Source organism: Aspergillus clavatus, genomic scaffold (assembly GCF_000002715.2).
Source record: "Aspergillus clavatus NRRL 1 1099423829797 genomic scaffold, whole genome shotgun sequence".
Taxonomy (NCBI): Eukaryota; Fungi; Ascomycota; class Eurotiomycetes; order Eurotiales; family Aspergillaceae; genus Aspergillus; species Aspergillus clavatus.
This window is the reverse complement of record NW_001517102.1, coordinates 398,947-418,978: the sequence shown is the minus strand read 5'-3', so window position 1 is coordinate 418,978 and position 20,032 is coordinate 398,947. Positions and strand designations below refer to the sequence as shown.

Below are 20,032 nucleotides of genomic sequence, written 5' to 3'. Positions count from 1 at the left end.
TCGTCACCCTTCTCTTCATCTTTCGCCCCCGAACACACTTCTTGCAAGGAAAAAGAGGTAGTCCTTGCAGGGATCGTTTCCAAACCTCGTTAAGGGTTTCTCATGCTAGGACAAATGACCATAAAAGCCAAACCATCATCCATCAGCAAGTCCGACTTATCCCCGGCTGTCAGCCTGCCTGCTCCCTCCACCAACAAAACAGCGCATGGCCTAGACGTATGTAAGTATATAGCATATAGCATATACACTCTCCCGTCCAGTCCATTGGACCATTGCCCCAAAGAGGAAAATTTTGCGGCTGGAAGGTTTGCGCAGGGCTGATGCTTATTTAGCATGACATGCTGAACTGGCACCCAGACTTGTATTCTAGATCAAATAATAGACAATAAGATGAATAAACCAACTCCACTGGTGTTTATTTAGGACGCTGTCACTCTACAAATAGGCTAGATTCGCTACGGATATCCCGCATTACGTTGGTTCCACGCTATGGCATCTGTACCTCGTGGGAAGGCCGTATGGAGAGATCAAACGTCATCTTTTCTAGTCAATGCCTTCAGCTGGTCTAGGGACCCCCTAACAGAATATAGCATTGGTATGTGTTTACACACACACACACACACACACACATATATATTATATATATGTGTGTGTGTGTGTGTATTGACACGCGCTGCTTGCTTACTATCTTTTTTTTTTTTTTTTCCCCTACTCTCCAGTATACTACCACCGCGATGAAACAGATGCAACACAAATCCCACCTAACGAACGCCTGCAGGCTCTGTCGCAACCAGAAGCGAAGATGCGACAAGAAGCTCCCCAATTGCACTCGCTGCGCGAAGTACGACCCTTCTCCAACCCCAGATAAAATGCGACTGTGAATTGCTTATCTCTCCTCTCGCGACAAGGTTAAAACTGACATGCGACTATGATTGGTATCTCGAGGAAGGCCATGCCAGCCCGCAGTTCAAGTCCCTATCGGACTTTCTTCTCTTCCATGTGCCCGTGGTGTCGGACCAGCACTGGCTACCCGGCACGTTTCTACTGCTGCAATCGTGCAGACAGAACATCGAGTCCCGCAGCCTTGGGATCGACGAGTTCTTCGTGGAGTTGGTGATGACGGCATTTGTGGAGCAGAGCGCGGCGCTAGACGGTGTGCTGAGCGTTTTCTTTGGGAACGTTCATCGGTGGCTGCCCATTATCCCCGACCAGAAGTTCCGAGCGCGAGTATCACAGGGTCCGGAGTAGCCCTTCGGCGGAAACGGCGCTTCTCTTACTGGCAATATATCTGGTGGCGGAGAAGGAGTACCACGGGAGTAGCATGCAGAGGGGAGACCGGCGCCATCTCCACCAGCACTGCAGCTATCTGATCTCGTTTTTGCAACTGGTGCGCGAACCGTCCGTGGAATTAGTACAGGCCGGGTTGCTGCTCACCCTGTACGAGTTGGGCTCGAGCCTTTTACAGGCTGCCTTCCTCAGAGTCGCAACATGTGCTAGGCTTGCATGTGTACTTCAACTACATCTTGATGAACCCTTGGGGGACGACTGCGCTGATGCGTGGCGCCCTGCGGAAGAACGAAAGAGAGTCTGGGCAGGTGTATATATAATGGACCGGTCAGTGCGCACAAAGGGCTGCGTCGCGGATGGTAGTATAGCTAACGGTCATCATGAAGCCTCGTCTATCAGGTCGTGCCGGATCTGGCGACGGTACATGTGGTTGATGAACCAGACTATGGCTTCCGGCTGCCAGTGGACGACTCGGATAGCGAACGCAGTTCGAGCAGCGTGCGCCCGTCCTTCGCCACCTCACTTGATGTCCCATTATCATATTACGCTCGTGAGATCCAAGCTTCAAGGATACTAGGCAAGGTGCAGATGCTGCAAAAGTCATCGCGATTCGGTTCGTTTCTAGGACATTTTCATCTGATAGATAATATTTTGATGCAGTTCATGCAGCGCCTGTTCGAGGACAGCATTGGCTGGGAGGGTTATCTTGGTGCCACCGCAATTGCTCTAATGTATGAACCGCAGTCATCGTCTGCGCGAATCTGACGCTAAATTGGGAGAGTTAGGGCTGCTCTTACCTTGCACCGCGATCAAGTCGGATACGGAGACCCCAGCACCATACCACATCACCCCGATACATACGACGGACTCACCCTGTCCAGGGCCGCACTATCCTCCGTTATCAACATGGTCCGTGATATCTGCTTGCAACTAAACGCAGTCGAACCCAGAGCAGAGATCGCCAGGGTCCCACTGCCGGCGGTCATATGCATAGGAGAGACTGCTCTTACAGCAGCTTGGATGAATCAAGCAAGCACCGACGTGTCGTTCATTGAATCTGCGCCGTTCAAGCAAGCGCTAGGCCATGTGAGCCGTTACTGGACTCTCGCAGGTAATGGGGACATGCACGCCTCACGTGATCGTCGCTGATTGCTGGACATAGATGATTATATTCACAGACTCGGCTGATTCTATCTGCATATCTTAGCGGTGAGTCCAAAGTCTCACTATGTGGAAAACCCGATGGATTGGAGCCTTAATTGTGGTTATTTCATTGCAGGGCCCATTGATCAAGTACAGCTTCTCGGCACAGGCGGCATGGACATATTAGAAACATGGCAGGACATGTTGGCTTATCGCTGCAATATCACACTTCGGTATTACTTAGAGCTTGTACTGTTGTGACGATCCATCTCTCTAGTGGACAGCGATGAACATTGCTCCCTAATGTGGCTGTGGGAGCAACACCGAAAACGACGATAGGGGCTATCAGCAACAAACAAATCATCTATCGATGAAAGTACTGACTGGCAAGGACTTTGCAGATCTTGCGTTATCGTGAGTTCAACGAATACTGGGCGGAGCCCAGCCTTAAGGTACCCCAAGTGTTCCAAACCGTGGACTATGGGGAATATTGACAGCGCTGGAAGGCCCAATAATGCTTTCTACAGACTAAGCCTCTCACACGACTTGATAAAAGAGTAGTTGAGGACGTGTAATCATTACGAGGGACAGGAATTAAAATAAAAATCAATGACCAAAGGCTTGTATTGCCGGCCGAGCAGCATGTAAACCATTCTATATTATAAGTCAAACGCCCAGTACCCCACCTGAAAACATAACAATCGTCACATCCAGCACCTCATATCGCCGGATACGCTGATTCAAGATTTGGCAGTATATCCAAGACCTGGGCCAGATCATGGGAACCAGCCAGCAGGTCTTGGGGAGCGGTCAAGGGAGCCGGAGGTGCAGCTTGACCCGGGAACTTGACCATCACCACCTGCGCCTTGTTCCAGAGCTCGAGCTGGCCTTTCAGGTCTTGTACCTGGCCCTGTAGACGCACGGCCTCCTGTTGTAGGGTTTTGTAGGCATTCCACAGGTTGCTGTGGCTCTCATTCATCTCATCGACGAGCTGGAGGAGATCACGGATGTATTTCCCCTTGCGCTCTCGGTACGCACGCTGCGCGTTTCGGTTTTGCTCTCGTCGTTTCTGGTACCGACAGTTCAGCTTGGAAGGTCCTGTACTCGGGACAGAGGGGACAATGCTTACATTGGATTTCTCTTCCGGGGTTGATTCTTTCGCAGGCGGAGTCGTGGACCCGGCCGGGGGTGTACGAAGACGTGGCATGTCAAGCAGGTTGTCTAGGCATTTATAATGTTCATCCCCGCTGGAATGGTCTCCAAGCATCAGGGTGGGACTATGGGGCACTTCGGGCCATTGTGGAAGCGCAAACTGGAGACATCAGCATTCCCTCTTTTCACACAGGTCTTCCGTGGACAATGAGTTACATACACTGGCGGCTGAGACGTCATGGGGCTTGTCACTTGGTTCATTGGTGCGCGGCATGGTTGGAGAGGATTGCTTGGTAGAGTTTCTGATATCGGGATAAGAGACGATTGAGAGGGTGAGGCTGGATTACATGTCCCAATCCGCCGTGTCTCCCATGGGCTTATATAGCGCACTTTTCGGATTGTGATGGGCAGTCTTGAAGAGTAAAACCGATGCATGCTAATCCCTAATGGGAATTTCGTGGCGTTCGCACTAAGTCAGCCCTGCAGATCCCGCTCTCGGTCATTGGGGGCATCGTCCAGGAGACAGTTGTCAATGACGATGTTTGAGTGCCGGATTACCGGTGCGTTATTATTGATTCCGAAGGGCAGGGCAGGTTCAACAAGATGAGAAGGATAAAACTCGGTCCCTCGTCAAGGAATTCAAGTTTACCACTTCGTTGGTCAAATGTACCTTTCCTTTCCTTTCTTCTTCCTTTCTTTCTTTCCTCTCTCACTCACCAATTCCCTCGATGCTCTTCTGGTGTGATCCGTCCTGTACTATATATCGGACGTCCCTGCTGTTAGAACAGTTTCAACCCTTGCTATAGTTGAGTCGATCGATACCTAATGCTATGGCATGTGCGGCCCTCGACCGTATCTCCATGGACTCTTTCACTACAACACCCATGGATAGCTTCGTGGATCGTTCTAAACACTAACGTCCTTGTTCTTCCCGCCGCAGCTACCTTTCGAAGTGTTCGTCCTATCATCCGTCCTTCCTCCGTCGCCGACAACAAAAGCATCACATCGGACTGCACTTCGACCCTCTGCCAGCGAAGATTTCGTCAACCACATACGTCTCCTCGCTATTTACATAATAGCGTCAGCAATGGTTGAGTCCCATTAAGAAAAATTTCCGCCATGCTGCATTATCTGGTACCCCTGAGTCCAGAAACTCCCGACAGCCCATTCCCCAACGACGGCTCTCAATCTTCTTCGACAGCAAGCAATGTCCCAAAGCTCATCGGATCGCGAGCTTCTGCATAGCCGCAACCTGAATGGCTTTAGTTTGACGCATCAATTGTCCGCGCATTTGCAAGAACGACGTGGTCAAATCCCAGCCGGAAGCCAAATCAGTCGACCATATGGACCGTACATGGAGCAGGAAACAATGCCTGTCATCCTTATAGACAGTCTGAGACGAAAAAAGCACTCGACAAACTAGACTTCGTCCACTCATCTACGCAGACTCGGGCGGTTCAGTGGGGAGACAAGGTGGAATTAAACCCACCAAAACGGAAACTTCCTTACGGCTGAACAGCACGGCCTGCTGCAATCTTTTCGCCAACGACGCAGTTGATTCGACTGTGCTGTCTGCGATTGTTCGTTGCACAATAGTCTGGTTATAGTAGGGCTAACCGTCGTCTCAGTGTTCGATGCGCATTATTCGTTGGTCTATGGTCTATCTTGACATTTTCTTCCCTCGTATTGTCTTTTTGATTTTTATCGTGAGTTGTTTTATCGTGATTATTTTCTTTTTGATTTTCAATTCCTCCCTTTTTTTACTTTCTACCCTCTTGCTTCACGTCTCAATGGTCACAATCAAGGAACGCTAGGACAATGGCAATGGTTCAGCGTGAAGGCATTTCTGAAGCTTTGGGAGCGTCTCTGCGGAGACCGGCACCTCCGTTGAACCGCGACAGGCCCCAATTTGGAGAAGTAGCCCTCAAACGTAGCTCGATCGTTGAATCTGAAAGTTCCTTGGCTTTTCTCGCTCAATGGGTCGCAGTCTGGGCCGGTGCCTGCACGGGAAACTGGAGTCGCAAGCCTCATAAGAACCTACCATTTCGGTCACTGACCGTAGCTGGTTTCAGCTTATCATAAGTGAACGCTTTCAATTGCCGTTTCTTCGTTTGTATCTTCTTTTCTATTCTTCACCTTCACTATCGTCTTTCTTCTATCCGAGACAGAACTCTCTTTGCGTAACCATAGCGTACTTCCACGTTTGGTGGTGGGATGATAGAGGGGTATCTCTGACTTAAGTGCACCCGGAAAAACATAGAGCAGCTCTCTCGATTGATTTGAAAGAATTTCCGGTGTTGAAAATGAACGGCGATGGAGGCAAAAGTGCGGAACTGCACAAACCTGTCGTGCTGTCCTGGCGATTCTCGGCTGCTCCCTCGAAACGAAAGGTAGACCTCCATCCGTCAGAAGTTTGGTTGCAGTACCGTCTAACATGGCCCCCCTTGCGGCAACAGAAGCGCCCGGTTCGAAGTGACGATGCAGAACAGCAGGCCCATATCTCGCAGTGCGCCATCTCTCCATCTGTGACCGGGCTTTCAGCGTCGCTCGACTCATTCTGTCAGCTTCCCGCACCGCTCGGCAGAGAAGATCAATCCCTCTTCCACTCCTGTGAGTCTAGATACATCCTGCACTGATGAGTGACCCCCTGAGCAGTACCATTCACAGATCTCCTTCGAGTACCCAGTCGCGTATACGGAACGCGGCCGGACACAGTTTTTAGCTCCGTTCGCGACGTCAGCTTTCCCATTTCGCTGAGCTCCAGCCTCACTCTACAGTGGATGTTGATAGCGGCCCATGGGCTCTTTACCCATCAGCCAATGGGAAGCAGTATATCGCTTTCACTGACTCACCGGAAACATCACGCCTATCGATTATTGAAAGACGCCTTGAATCGGAGCGGTGGAGTCATCACCGATGAGATACTCGGGGGAATTATCATGGCGGCCATCACGGAATCGCGCTTATCGGATCCAGCAGCATCAGGCGCACATCTACAGGGATATGAGGGAGCCCTCCGAGCCAGAGGAGGGCTCCGAGCTAGCCTATTGCTCTGTTCCATCCCGGCCGTGCGCATAGCGCACATTATGCCCTATATGGTCTGTGAGCCGCCACAAGACCCTGCAGGAGGACCACCGAATGCTGCACAGGAAGTGCAAGTATTTGTGGAGTTCTTGAGGGTTGTTATACGCCAGCCGAGCGTCGCTGGGTCCGCAGACCTCGTTCCGCCACAAGATCCACGCGTCCAATTGAAGAAACTCTCTTTGATTGCTCCCTCGCTCTTGCGTGGTACGCTGGCTTATTATCTCCAACCCGAGGAAGCCCGCATCCTACGGTTCGCGGATGAATCGTCCGCATTTCTTTCGCTGTTCCTGATTGCTTTGACACTATGGAAAATATCAGACTCGGTTTCGAACAGCCAGGTTTTCATTACACGGCTGATCACCGTGCTTGAACTGAGCACCGCTTTTGACCGGGTAAAGGGAAGTCTGCTCCTGACTGACCAGGGCTTTATGTGGGTGGTTCTGAAGGCCGTCCTGGACTTTGGGAGAACAAGCTACGATCTAAGCAAGGATAAGGAGGTACAGCCCATCGTGGACTCAGTCAACGCTTTTCGGGCGTTTCGTAGGCTGAGCACTCGAGAGGCCCGTACCCAGGTTAGACTATTACTTTTGCGTCTTCTTTCAGGGGACGCTGTATGGGATTAGATGAAATGTAACGTTTTAGTCGACCACTCTATATTCATCCCTACTAAGACGGTAGCACGTAGACGTTGCCTGTGATATTTTGTCATTTGCTCCCTCAGATACCCGCTGGTAGTAACTAGAGGTCTGTCCACTACGAAATTACTCTTTCCAACCCTCACTCTGTTGTGAACCCATTCAATTTAAAAAAAAAAAAAAAAAAAAAAAAAAAAAAAAAAAGATCATAGAGCATGAAGTATCATCTTGCGCGAGACTGTTAGCATTTCCTGGATTAGAAACAAGCCGACAACCTTCAATTGATCGGCTCGAAATATCCCACCATGACACCACCCATACAGAGTACTTGCATGGATGCATCTTCATCCAGATAGTGTTTAGCGCCGCAAAATCTTCCGAAAAGGCACTAGCGTCAGAACGTGGAAGCTTATATGGAGTACGGATAACCGAGTACTAGCGTAGCGTCTGTTTTTCCCTTTTTTTTGGTTTGTTTCAGCTCAGCTCAGCTCAGCTCAGCTCAGCGTTTGACAGAGGGCCCTAGTTTGGACGTGGCTAGGCGAGATAGCTGGTTTGGGGCCAAGCAGGCAGGTCAGGGGGGATACGCTCGGTCTTAGCCATGGTGCAACCCCGTGAAGAGCTACGGGGTCGTGCAGAGAGGGAAATGGAATAGCGGTGGGCTGGATGCGAGTCTAACCGCGAAAGGAATCTGGTCTTCTCTGTGTAGCTACTCCGTACTTCTTTCGAGGTAGACGAGCGCTCTGTCTATGCTTCGGGATGAAGAGCTGATTTTCAGATCAGTAGTCGGTAGTTCATTGGTGTGGGGGGGGGGAATGGGGGCTGCTGTATACGCTGCTCACGTCGCTATGAGCGCCCCCCAGCCCAGCACAACCGCCATCCATATCCAGGCATAAATGGCAATAACGCCTCCGCGGGCAGACGAGACGAGTAGACTGTTCCCCTACCTATCCCCGCGCCACAATGGATGCAAATGCAACAGCCACTGACTGGGCCGACGGCCCGTTCGACCTCGTCCCTAGTCCCAAGTTTACCGTCCAGGACGTGAGCACAGCACACCCCGCGTACCCCGTGTCGCGCCTAGTCCTTGACCACTGACTGAATTACAACGCACGCAGCACGCCGGCATCTTCGCCGCCAACGAGATGGCCGTGTCGCACAACATCTACATCCGCGGCCTCAACGCCATCTACCGCCAGGCCGAGGGGGTGGCCCTCGCCGCGGACGTGGCGGACTTCCTGGCCTTCTGCAGGATTTGGGTCGAGGTGATCCACCACCACCACCGCACCGAAGAGGCGGTCATGTTCGCGGGGGTCGAGGCGGCGCTCGGCGAGGGCGTGATGGCAGGGAACCTGGAGCAGCACCGCGCGTTTGAGAGCGCGATGGAAGGCTTCGCAACGTATGTGTCGAGCACGAGCGTCGACGCGTACGACGGGGCCGCCGTCAAGCAGCGGATTGACCGGTTCGGGAAGCTCCTGGTGCAGCATCTGCACGAGGAGATCCAGACCCTGCTCTCGGTGCGGGAGCGCCTCGATCCGGCCGGGGAGGTGCTGAAGCAGCACTATCTGGCGTTTGAGAAGAGATTGGTGGCGCAGAGTTCTTGGGTGAGTTGGCGCGCGTTGACCGCCGATTTGATTTGGTTTTTTCTTCTGGAGGTGTGAGTGCTGATTGAAACAAAAAAAAACCAAATTGTGGAGCGTGTAGACTCGCCACCAGCCGTTCATCTTTGGCTGTCGGGATGTCACGTTTGAGAATGGCGTGAACGGGAACTGGCCGCCGGATGCCCCGTTCTTCGTCCCCTATGTCATTTCGGGCGTCCTTTCAAGGAAGTTGGCTGGTGTTTGGCGGTTTCTGCCTAGTGATTTCCACGGACGGCCGCGTCCGTTGCCGTTTGCGAGTCGTCGTGCATAGATAATTTGGGGATTCCTTTGCTTCGAGTGGTTAATGCCTGTTTACAGCGTTGCAGTATGTGATGTCAGCGACACTACTGGTCCGTTCAATCCGGCCCAAGCCAACCAGGAAGCAGTAAGCACTAAAAGCCACCTGCTAGGGCTGCTCTGTCGGCCGCTAGCTTCTCATGAGTCGAGGCTGGAGTGAACACCATGCGAATCCCGTCCTTATATAGAGAGCTAGCTATGTCAACCACCAGGCCTCGACGGCTTTCATTTCCAAACTCTACTTCTTCTGCCAAGCGTACAACATAACATAGTCAATCAACATGCCTGCACTCTCTGGTAAAGTGGCCCTCGTCACAGGCGCATCGCGGGGCATCGGCCGCGCCACGGCTCTGGCGCTCGCCAAAGACGGCGCCAACGTCGTCGTGAACTATATCGCCTCCGCCGCATCCGCCGAGCAAGTCGTGTCCGAGATTGGGCGGGAACATGCCATCGCCGTGCAAGCGGACGTATCCAAGCGTGAAGACATCGCGCGCCTGGTCAAGACGACGGTCGATCGGTTCGGGAAGATCGACGTGCTTGTCCTCAACGCCGGCCTGCTCTGGCAGAAGGGGGACCTGCTCAGCATCACCGAGCAGGACTTCGATACACTGTTCGCTGCGAACGTGCGCAGCCCCCTCTTCACTATTCAAGAGGCTGCTCCGCATCTGACCGAGGGCGGGCGGGTGATGCTCTTTTCGACCTCGCTTGCCGCCTTTAGCGGAGTCACCCCGAATTATCTGCTTTACGCGGCGAGTAAGGGGGCTGTTGAGCAGATGACCCGTGTGCTGGCGAAGGATCTGGGAAGGAGAGGTATCACGGTGAACACGATCGCGCCGGGACCGATTGGAACGGATGCCTATTTTGTGGGGAATAACGAGCAGATGGTGCAGCTTCAGAGTAACCTGGCCCCCACGGGACGATTGGGGAAACCGGAAGAAGTGGCAGCTGTCGTTAATTTTATTGCCAGCGATCAGAGTCAGTGGGTAAACGGGCAGACGATTAGGATCAATGGTGATATGACTGTGGGGTGATAGTATGAAGCGAAACGGAAAGGATTGATGGATGTGCTTTATCTCTATAGATCAGGAACCTTCACAAACAGGTTGTTAATTTCAGTTGATATCCAAGTAAAAGTCACTATCAAAGACGGTAGTGCAAGATGTACTGTCAACCTTCTTCCGCTCGGGCAGATATCATAAAATGCCCTTCTCAACCATTACCCTCATTGCTTTGAGCGTTCCTTGAACCGACGTCTTTGCGATTTCCAAGTGATCCTCCTCTGCCTTTTTCGCCTCACTTGTCCCAGCTTCGATATCAGACAGCCGCCATTTGTACGTGTAGGTGAGATAGAGTGCCTGATCAGGGCCAACTGAGACGATATTCTGGACCTCTGAACCATCAGGAAGGGTGAAGTGAGTCTAGGGGAGGTGAGATCAATGTAAGCGACTGTCCTGGTAGGGTAGATAATAAGAAGCAATTATGGAGCTATGGGTATTTTCGTACGTACCCAGGTGGGCTCATGCAATCTGCATTCCTCCCGGACATATTTGCCCGCCATCGGGGAACGTTCAAGGTTCGCAGCGACGTGCGCTTCCCTCAAGATATACGATCCATTGTCCCGCTCCTCCACAACACGACATTCGTCAATGGCGGGAATAAACTCCTGGGGGCGCCGGATCTTGAGCACCAACCCGTTCCAGACCTGTTTAGATGTGAGCTTCTGGATAGACGGGTCAGGGGGGTTGACTGGTTCTGTGTAGCTGATATTGAGGGTAATCATGATTGAGAGGAAGAGGATACTATGTGCAACAAGTGGTCAAAATTTGTACGCTCTCGATACGGCAGTCCGCGAACAGCGGACATGGAGGGATATATATATATTTAATTTGAGACCACCCCACCCCCCACAGGAATGAGACTCACCATTAAGATGGAAGCCAATCGGATATCAAAAGGAATCCACCCAGGGTTCACATGAGTTACCACCTGCCACGACACCACTCGCCTGTCGGTGCTTTCGGATGCCGACATCGCGGCTTAACGGCGAAGTATACCGAGCCGCAGCCACCCAAAATGCCGCTGTGGATATATATATATATGTATGTATATATATCGGGATGCAGCTGACCAAGGGTAGAAAAAAGTTGGCCAAGGTGTTACAGCACCAACACCGCAAGGTGGATATGCCAACAGAGTATCACTGAACTTACATCTATAACGGTGCCGAAGGATGTCTCGGTCTCGTCTGTTCATATCAGTCAAATGATGCCTTGAATTACTATGCGAAATTCTCGATATACGCACTCGGTTTGAGCCCCAAGTTCTGGAGACAGTCTCGCACACAATACCTCTGTGCCATATGAGTAAGGTACTTTTCTGTGGTTGCTTTGATGGCGCCCTTCTTCTTGTACCCATCAGGCCCAGTATCCTGCAGCCCTTGATCGACATTGGAACGGAGATACTGGTTTTTGTCAATATGCTTAGCCTATCTTTCTATACTTCTTTTCTCCGTGGCCGTTGTCTCAATTGTAGATACTAACAAGGTTGAAGAAGGTGGTAGCAGCGGACCTGGCAAATTGTCGCAGGAATGTCTGGCCAATCGGTCAAGCTATAGCTTCGGAGACAGACCGTTCCTGTGTATCGCGAGGTATATATGAAGCTGTTCTTGTTAGAATCTGGACTCATTGCGCAGGCCGAGCTTTTACGTCCGACATCCACGCTCAGTCCCATCATTGAGCGAGTCCGTCTCGGACGCATCCTTCTGGGTTACCACCTTTTTGATTGGGCTGTCTAATCTCGCGGAATTGAATCGCGGCTTGACTGCACCATTGATGCTAACTGGAAACCAGCTTGGTTTTCTCGCTGAAGACATCTGCCGTGAGATCAGTGTACGCGGCAATGCATTCATCACCTTCCATTTCGAGCCGACTCAGCATGATCGCAGTCAGCCTGTTGTCACGTTAGTTGGATACATATGGGTCTTTCTTCACTCAGTGGATGTTCTGGTGCACCTCGTTATATGCCTACCCCGTGTCAGCCAACAACAAGGGGGGAAAGGATGCCATCTTGTCTTGCAGCCTGACCAAAACGCTCTTCAACAATTAAAGAGTGGAAAGCTGGGTTCATTGAGCGTCCGCACTTGAAGCAACTAGTTTTGTGTCCCATTCTCGATGTCTCGTACACAAGAAATATGAGATAAAGGGGCGTTTTCTTCTTCTGAGTGTAAAACCAAACCAGTGTAAAACCAAACCCATCAAGCAGGGCGAAACACAATTCCTGAAATTTAGATAGAATACCACCGCTGTATCCGGGACGCAGAAACAAAAGAAACAACAATCAATGGAGGATGATGGTCTAATTGCAACGGAGCCCAGAGTCAAGCAACGCGCTGAAAGCGAGGACTGCCTCGAAATCGGATCCTTAGGCTGGTGAATCATTCTTGCTGGGCTGGCTGGCCGCCGGGGGAGCTTTGGGCTTGATGTTGATCCATTCCCCACAGAAAGCTAAGATGAGTGTGACGCCCCAAAGGACGATACTCATGATCCAGGCATGCTTGAGGCCAACCATATACGCCTGCAAGACTCCCAGCAGCTGATCTCCCGAGAAGACCCCGCGGAGGTTATAGGCACCGGTGCTCAAGACCAATTGAGGGGACACGTCAGGGGCCAGCCGTGGAAGACTTTCGAGGAGGCCGTTGTTGAAGATAGCCTGTGCACACGATGTGCCAAAGGAGCCGCCCACGAACTGGAAGACTGCCAGGGAGAGCATGGTCAGTGCTGTATTCTGAATCGAATTCCCATCGAAAACTTACATAGCACGTTTGACATGGCCATGCCCATGTCTGGTTGGGCCGTGGTTGACTGGGCCACAATAACGGGAGTCTGGATGGCCAACCCCAATCCGAAACCAGCGATGATTTGGTATCCGATCCACTTGCCTGCCGGGGTGCCAATATCAAAGGTATAGATCAAGCCACCTCCGATGATCGCGAGCATGCTTCCGACAATCAGGAAGGGCTGGTACCATCCGATCTTGCTACCATACGAGCGGCAAACATACTACAGAAAGCTGGTGGGGGAGATCGAGTTGATTAGCCGCTACTATTCGGCTATGGATAATCGCATCCGAAACTTACAGAGAGATAGTATCGTCGGCAGTACACGGACACCACTCTGCCAGGGAGATACTCCGTCGATGGCCTGGAAGTAGATGGGCAGGTTGTAGGTTCGGGCGAACCCAGCAAAGTTCGTGCTAGATCACCGTCTCGTCAGATTCAAGAAGCCAAAAGTCTCATTCAAACTACAGGGCACATACCAGCCAATAAACGCACTGCAGACCCAGATCGTCCGCCGCCGCATAATCCGACCGACAATGAGGGCTCGTTCGCCTTGCTTCCACTCCAGGATTCCGAAGATGACCATCAGCAGAATCCACCCGATCAACGTCCCGATCACCTCGGAGGAGTTCCACGCCTTGGTGATTCCACCCCACTCGAGAGCCAGGAAGAAGCAAGTGAGCGATCCAATCAGGAGAGCCATACCCGGAAGATCCAGGGTCAGCAGCAGTTCCTTCAGAGTGATCGGCACCGGCTTCATGAATGCCGGCGGCTGATATACCAGTGCGATGATAATCATCACCAGCCCGCCGATCGGAAGGTTGATATAGAAGCACCACCGCCAGGTCACTTGATCCGTGAAGGCTCCTCCAAGCAGAGGTCCAGCGACACTCGCCAGACTGAAAATGCCGCCAGTTAACCCCAGGTAGGTGGGCACCTTGGGCGGGGGCACAGAGATGGCCATCAGCAGGTACACGCCGCTGGTTGTGCCGGCGCCTCCAACGCCCTGAACAGCGCGTCCCGCGATCAGCGTTGTACTGTTCTGGGCCACGCCGCAGATCAAGCTCCCAATCTCAAACACAAAGATCGACCCCAGGAACACCCACTTGACGGGACCATGCTTGAAGGCCTTGCCCCAGAAGGACACAAAGGCCCCGAGAGTCAAGAAGAATCCTGATCCATACCAACCGACTTGGTCCAAACTGCCAAACTCGCGCGTGATCTTTGGAATGGCCGTGGCAATAATACTCTTGTGAGTTGGGGCTAGGTTAGTCAGGTGACTTTATCCCCAGGGGACCATCGCATCTTCTCACCATATCTAGTGCAACCAAGAACATGGCCAAGAGCAACGACAACACGACCAAGACAAGCTTGACCCCCGTGGGGTACATGGGCTTCGGGGGTCCCACGGCCACAGGTGCTGGTGGTGGGGCCGCCTCGCGCTTCTCCTCAGGGCTCATCAGTTCATCCTCACCATTGGTAACGGTATTATTTGCGTGGCCGTGCTTGGGGGATGATGAGAGATTCCCATTGGCCGTGGGAGCGGTTGGCTCAGCCGCCATGAGTGGTAGGTTAGGCTTAGTGTGGGATGCGCAAGTGCCACTATGGGAGAAGGACGAATAAGCTTAACTCCAGGCGGAACAAACGAAGACAAAGCAGATGATCTAGACTGGGCGATGGCCCCTGGGTCCCGAAATAAATACTCATCCGGAGTCCTCGACTCCTCTCTCCTGGTTGGAAATACAGTTGCTACTTGCTGGTGATTTGAAATCAACAACAGCAGTCTTTGTCCCCTAGCCGCTGGTCGGGTCTTGTTTCCATTGGTCGACAGCCCTCCAGTCTCAGATAGCCTGGGAATGATACTTGAATTAGTCCCTCATGGTCTGATGCACTTCATGTCCCTCGTCTGGATCAATCCCAACAACAGCCGGTGGCTGATATCCTGGTACACCTTGCGATCAGCTACTGGCCGTCGGATTCGGAAGACTTTGCTTTCCGTCCGTCGGCAAGACCCTTCCTCATCCGTGGTGGTTCTCAACCCAAGTTGCTTCAAGCCGAGGGGTCATCGTATCTCACTCCCCAATGTGACTGGTTTATCGACGAGTCATGTAACCGACAATGAGGCCAGCACGACTATTAGTAAACCTCCAGCCAGCGAAGAGGGCCCAATACTTCTTAATGAATGTCAACATGAACAGACCTGGGACTCCTTCTAACGCGATCAAATGCTAGTTTCTAAGTAGTACATTCAAAAATGTTCTACAAGTCATTTGAGGACAGCATATTCTCTATCCGTGCTGCGCAGAATATCCATCTCTATGCCTTCCATCCATATCCTTCACAAAGCTGTCAAGATATCAAGTCTGCATGTGGATCCAGACATCCATCATGGCCAGTGTCGCCCTCATCTCCGTTCCACCTAGAACTACCGTCAGTAAATACAGACATCATGGTTGGAGGTTGAAGCATCGTGCCGTCTCCTTGCCTCTGATTCTAGACGTTCTGGTTGAAAGGCAGGACAGAAAAATGATCCATATTCTCCATCGCCTGCAAATTCAAACAGGATCCCCAATTGCCGAGGAGGGAGGTCCAGAATCTGGCGCATCCCGGACCGGTGTAGATGTTGACCTTAGGATAGACGCCATCGTTGCGACCGATTATGGGTAGGAGGGAACTATTTTGCTTTAGTGTGTGTAATCATACACTCAGACCTGTGTCACTCACAATCTGTAGAACAAGAAGTTATTTAGATCAGTAAGATGGCCCCATCATAGTAAGCTCAGGATTCAGGACAGTGCAGTGCCTTACCTAACAAAACTAAGAAGATAGACAATGAAATGTTAGCTATACGGAGCTCCTCATAAACAGGATTGATGGTAATGTTCTCACCCTCCTCTGTTGACCAGAATGTTAGCTTGATTATCTCAATATGCATCGCTAGTGTGGCAAAGACTTACCGTTCACTATGTTAAAAGAAGACCAGCGTCAGCCTGCCTCTATTATTTTTAAACAGACAGTAAAAGAGTGGGTAACAAACTTGTTCCAAGACCATCTGTCTCATGGAATAGATGTTAGCAGAGTCCCCTAATTAGGCGATAGCACGCTCAATCACAGGAGAACTTACGTGACACAGGCACCATTACGTAGCTGATTGTTCCGCGGTGGGCAGCTGGAGCCCCTGGATGGAGCGCTGGAATACCAGTAGTTCGCCTGCGAGCGACCCTCCAGATGGGTGGCCCTTGGGGTGACTTCCACCGTGGAGATCCGACTTTCGTGAACCCAGACCGGGCCCGACGATCGCATCGCCAGCGACCATGAAGTATTCCTCAACATGTTGTAGGAGTAGAGTTCATGGTCTCGGGAGATATTGACGTCATCGGGGGGCGGTGCAGCGGCTTCTAGGAGGGTGGCATTGATAGTCACCTCGCTAGTAGGCTGCAGAGATTCATGGAAAGCCTCGGGGACCTTTTCGAGAGCATCGCCATCGACGTAGCCGAGAATAGCGGGCTCGGAGGAAGATGCTGTAGCGGTGGCGATGGACCCCGTAGACCCCAGGAGGAGCAGTGCGAGGAAGCGAGAATAATGCATGTTTGCAAGGGATGGCAAGAACACTCTGAACGAATAGATATGGAGTCGTCAGATTTGATCCTGTTGGAAATCGCTCGTTTTTATATCCTACAGTGCTGTGATCAGACCATTCCGGCCCCAACAGACTCGTACTCATCATCAAGCATTACCAAGATTTCTAGTAAGCCTGTGCAAAGAGTTGCAGCTGACTCCTGTCCAATTAGCTTTCATGAACCTCCGCCAAAACTTACGGAATACGAAGTAAGCCTCTCGGCCAAGAGACGGAGATATTGCTTCTTTGGGGGCAAGGGTGCACTTGTCGAACTTTTAGCAAATTCGGTCTAAGAAGTCCTAATTCTATATGGGTATTCACTTAGAGGGCCAAGACCATGTTTCGAATCTAGAACCTGTGAGAAATTCGTGTACATGCAAGGTCGATTCAATAGTTAAGACCGAGGTCTCTGATAATCTGGTGTGTTCATAGAATCATACGGCGATAGTGCTATGAGTTACATATCTTGTGGCTGCTGCGCACTAGGCTTCCTTAGGCCATTGACCACTTATCTCCCCTAGTCTACGGAGCCTAAGGTTCAGAACTTCTGACTGAGTGCTTTGGTAATTCTGCCCATACATGGCAGGGATATCAGGATTGATCGCTCATCTTATGGGACAGGGTCTACCATTCAGCGAGGCATAACACGAGTTTTGGTTCTTGAGCTAGAATATAAGACAGCCTAATGAGTGACTAAAGATAAGACAACTTCGACCGGGTTCTGATGCTGATACCACGACGACATCCATGAGTGCTTGTCTGTTTGGGAGTTGTCGCTGTCCCCGGGGAGTACCTATTACAATGCTTTTGTTCTCACCTAGGATCCACTATATCTAACGACAATGTTTCTACTTCCAGAAATACCTCGACCCATCCAGGTCATATTTCTGCGAAGGCTTGTTACCAGGGTTATGCCCCTTGTTGTTGATTGACGAGTATTAGGGCTACTGAAAATTGTCATACCTGTTCTCAATTTTAAAATACTTCCTGGCCTATGGACTAGATCCTTGCCGAGCCTTTGCCTTTCCATGGATTGGGAAATGCCAAGATTGCATACATCCGCCTCACATATAAACCTTGATAGTACTACCAACAATACGACTGGCGGCATTTTACTAAGATTGAACCATGGCTTAAGCTAGCGACAGAACCTGGGCTTTAGGCGTGCATACATCCTCTACCTTTTCGGAATCATGTCGCCGCCAGGCCGAACCCATCCGGTATGCTTGGCTCTTCATCCGTTCTTTTTGAGGCCGAAGACAGTGTGATGTTGCGACAACTCGAGCTGCTGGAGAATGATGGACCGGTGGACGGGGAAGACACGGAGTTGGACACGGCCGAGTCAATTGCCCGCGAGCTATCTGGTTTGGTGTCGCAGGCAGTAAAGGGCGGGTCAGCCCAGGCGAAAACGGTGCGCCCCTCCGCTGAGCTACAGCGACAGGGCGATGGTCGTGTCGTCGCTACGGTACGGGCCGGACGCATTCAAGAAGCGCGCTTGACAGGCAGCGGGACAACCTTTCTGGAAGCGTCAAGGAGCATATACGTTCCGAGATTTACACGGCTATCAAGGTACTCGGGCAAGGATCAACGGCTCTTGTTGAAGCAAGGAAGCATACTGTATTATACGACCCAACCTAGAACCAATGCTGTAAAGTTTGTGAGCCAGACACCATTGGTCCCGATGAGCCGCAGATGTTCACCAAATTTGAAGACTATCCTTTGGGCGTACAGGTTTGTCCCGAAGGTGTTTACACCTCCACCATCAGAAATCACATCTCGGAGTATTTGCCTAATGCTTTCCACGCACTTTGGCTTGCTGGTAAGCTTTCTGTTCCGTTTGGAGGGGGTTTTTTCTATCATGCCTGGGTTTACCAAGGAGGGGAAAGTGCAGCGATGGTGTGTTGTTGAAAGGAGCATTGCTACGCTTTTCAGATTTCTTGGATCTGCTCTGCCCCCTGGTCGACTTCATAACTGTCAACATGACCATAGCATCTATATCACTACTAGTTAGAGAGTGATGTCTAGGCACTTTTTAGCGCACTGGTTTTATTGATAATAGCTTTATGAAGTCGGTTCAATTGACGCTCTCACTCTGCGCTATATCAAGTGCAGTCTATCTCGCATACATATTGAATGCTAGATACACCCACCAATTGCTCGAGTACACATCCTTCCAGAACATCAATTGTTCCAGCAATTTACTACAACAAGTTCTTCATTGCTGTTCAGCCTCTAATGCTTCCATCCGCTCGACTGCCAACTTGGCCAGTTTTTGAGCCTCCGGGAAATACTTATCATCGCCCGCAATGCTCCTCAGCTGCTCTTTCCACTGCTCCCACCTTTCCCAGCTCCACATGGCTCGCGAGTCCGTCACGAGAAGACGGGGAACCGCTTTACATTGCTCATAGATATACCGGCCCGTATCCGCCTGTAAGATCCATTGTACGCCGCCAATTACATCTCCAGAAACCCTGCTGGCAGACGGCGTCTTGGGTTGTGGAAGAATCCCCTCCAATGCACACAGAAAGCTACAGTCGACGAATCCCCGCGCCGTGATGCGCGCAAGCGCCGATTGCCAATTCCGCCAGCCGACTTGCATGTCGCTGCCGGGAACTGCAAAGGTGGCATTGGGATATGCGCAGTCTGCTCCGCGTTCGTTAGCCCGCACAGCGAGAAGAAGCCCAGATCACATTACCTTCAGCTGTCATTCGGAAGACCTCTGTCAGCGCCAGCCAGCTGTCGCCGAACGGCCAGAGGTCCAGCATGTAGTAGTATGGTTCCGGGGGGTCATTTGGAAGATAACTCGGGACTACATGTCGCGGCATCTCTCTCAGGCTCTCCAGAAACTGGATGAGGCGGTCCTGGCCTACGTGCCCTGGTGGATATACCGAGCATAGCCGAGCGAAGGACTCGAAGAAAAGACTGATTGTCCCATCTGGGTTTGGTGCGGCCCAAGACGAATCGGGGTCGCTGGGAGAAGGTACATTCCACGGATCCGAATGGCTCTTTCGCTGTTCGAATTCTCTGTTTGAGGTTTCGACGATGCGTTTGTCGAGGGTACTCGCAGCCTGTGAGGGGGGGACTGCCCCTTCTACTAGGGATGTGAGAAGTTTCTTGAAGAAGAGGTCTTCTTCGTCATCTTGGGCATTGAAGAGGTTGATCGCCAACGGATGTGAGGCTTTCGTATTGCTGGATTCCATGCTTGTATATTGACACGGAAATTGACGCGGGAATCAATCCTATGTGAAGCTGAGATGTTTTTCTGCGATATCTGGCACTCTGTTGATCAGAGAGGCTTCTGCACGTGAAGACCCGAATCATGTGACTGGGGCAGATTTGGCCC

The 20,032-nt window shown here is 51.4% G+C and overlaps 10 protein-coding genes across 10 annotated transcripts, besides 8 other annotated features; 5 read left to right on the top strand and 5 right to left on the bottom strand.

The window, feature by feature from the left end:
* Positions 1–605: 605 nt before the first annotated feature.
* Positions 606–630: a microsatellite.
* Positions 607–630: a microsatellite.
* A 104-nt stretch (positions 631–734) lies between these two features.
* On the top strand, positions 735–2,436 carry ACLA_006730 (transcription factor domain protein; the record flags this gene model as incomplete). Its single annotated transcript, XM_001273340.1, has 5 exons — positions 735–841; positions 909–1,187; positions 1,246–1,614; positions 1,674–2,018; positions 2,073–2,436. The coding sequence occupies 5 exons, from the start codon at positions 735–737 to the stop codon at positions 2,434–2,436; spliced, it is 1,464 nt and encodes a 487-aa protein (XP_001273341.1).
* Positions 2,437–3,148: 712 nt separating this feature from the next.
* On the bottom strand, positions 3,149–3,856 carry ACLA_006720 (bZIP transcription factor; the record flags this gene model as incomplete). The annotated part of the gene is made up of 2 exons (XM_001273339.1): positions 3,149–3,742; positions 3,803–3,856. 2 exons carry the CDS (start codon positions 3,854–3,856, stop codon positions 3,149–3,151), a joined length of 648 nt encoding a protein of 215 aa, XP_001273340.1.
* A 2,029-nt stretch (positions 3,857–5,885) lies between these two features.
* On the top strand, positions 5,886–7,289 carry ACLA_006710 (uncharacterized protein; the record flags this gene model as incomplete). The annotated part of the gene is made up of 2 exons (XM_001273338.1): positions 5,886–6,192; positions 6,250–7,289. The coding sequence occupies 2 exons, from the start codon at positions 5,886–5,888 to the stop codon at positions 7,287–7,289; spliced, it is 1,347 nt and encodes a 448-aa protein (XP_001273339.1).
* Positions 7,290–7,470: 181 nt separating this feature from the next.
* Positions 7,471–7,505: a microsatellite.
* Positions 7,472–7,505: a microsatellite.
* Positions 7,506–7,775: 270 nt separating this feature from the next.
* Positions 7,776–7,805: a microsatellite.
* Positions 7,777–7,805: a microsatellite.
* A 456-nt stretch (positions 7,806–8,261) lies between these two features.
* ACLA_006700 (hemerythrin domain-containing protein) lies at positions 8,262–9,209 on the top strand (the record flags this gene model as incomplete). Its single annotated transcript, XM_001273337.1, has 3 exons — positions 8,262–8,342; positions 8,417–8,902; positions 9,003–9,209. 3 exons carry the CDS (start codon positions 8,262–8,264, stop codon positions 9,207–9,209), a joined length of 774 nt encoding a protein of 257 aa, XP_001273338.1.
* A 307-nt stretch (positions 9,210–9,516) lies between these two features.
* On the top strand, positions 9,517–10,266 carry ACLA_006690 (putative short chain dehydrogenase/reductase family oxidoreductase; the record flags this gene model as incomplete). The annotated part of the gene is made up of 1 exon (XM_001273336.1): positions 9,517–10,266. One exon carries the CDS (start codon positions 9,517–9,519, stop codon positions 10,264–10,266), a length of 750 nt encoding a protein of 249 aa, XP_001273337.1.
* Positions 10,267–10,428: 162 nt separating this feature from the next.
* ACLA_006680 (SRPBCC family protein) lies at positions 10,429–11,015 on the bottom strand (the record flags this gene model as incomplete). The annotated part of the gene is made up of 2 exons (XM_001273335.1): positions 10,429–10,653; positions 10,743–11,015. 2 exons carry the CDS (start codon positions 11,013–11,015, stop codon positions 10,429–10,431), a joined length of 498 nt encoding a protein of 165 aa, XP_001273336.1.
* Positions 11,016–11,320: 305 nt separating this feature from the next.
* Positions 11,321–11,348: a microsatellite.
* Positions 11,349–12,455: 1,107 nt separating this feature from the next.
* Positions 12,456–12,486: a microsatellite.
* Positions 12,487–12,655: 169 nt separating this feature from the next.
* Positions 12,656–14,632, bottom strand: ACLA_006670 (MDR family MFS transporter; the record flags this gene model as incomplete). Its single annotated transcript, XM_001273334.1, has 5 exons — positions 12,656–12,987; positions 13,047–13,270; positions 13,337–13,486; positions 13,550–14,319; positions 14,384–14,632. The coding sequence occupies 5 exons, from the start codon at positions 14,630–14,632 to the stop codon at positions 12,656–12,658; spliced, it is 1,725 nt and encodes a 574-aa protein (XP_001273335.1).
* Positions 14,633–15,563: 931 nt separating this feature from the next.
* ACLA_006660 (uncharacterized protein) lies at positions 15,564–16,658 on the bottom strand (the record flags this gene model as incomplete). The annotated part of the gene is made up of 3 exons (XM_001273333.1): positions 15,564–15,744; positions 15,795–15,797; positions 16,195–16,658. The coding sequence occupies 3 exons, from the start codon at positions 16,656–16,658 to the stop codon at positions 15,564–15,566; spliced, it is 648 nt and encodes a 215-aa protein (XP_001273334.1).
* Positions 16,659–17,911: 1,253 nt separating this feature from the next.
* ACLA_006650 (uncharacterized protein) lies at positions 17,912–18,290 on the top strand (the record flags this gene model as incomplete). Its single annotated transcript, XM_001273332.1, has 2 exons — positions 17,912–18,154; positions 18,192–18,290. 2 exons carry the CDS (start codon positions 17,912–17,914, stop codon positions 18,288–18,290), a joined length of 342 nt encoding a protein of 113 aa, XP_001273333.1.
* Positions 18,291–18,904: 614 nt separating this feature from the next.
* Positions 18,905–19,889, bottom strand: ACLA_006640 (uncharacterized protein; the record flags this gene model as incomplete). The annotated part of the gene is made up of 2 exons (XM_001273331.1): positions 18,905–19,332; positions 19,385–19,889. 2 exons carry the CDS (start codon positions 19,887–19,889, stop codon positions 18,905–18,907), a joined length of 933 nt encoding a protein of 310 aa, XP_001273332.1.
* Positions 19,890–20,032: the final 143 nt, after the last annotated feature.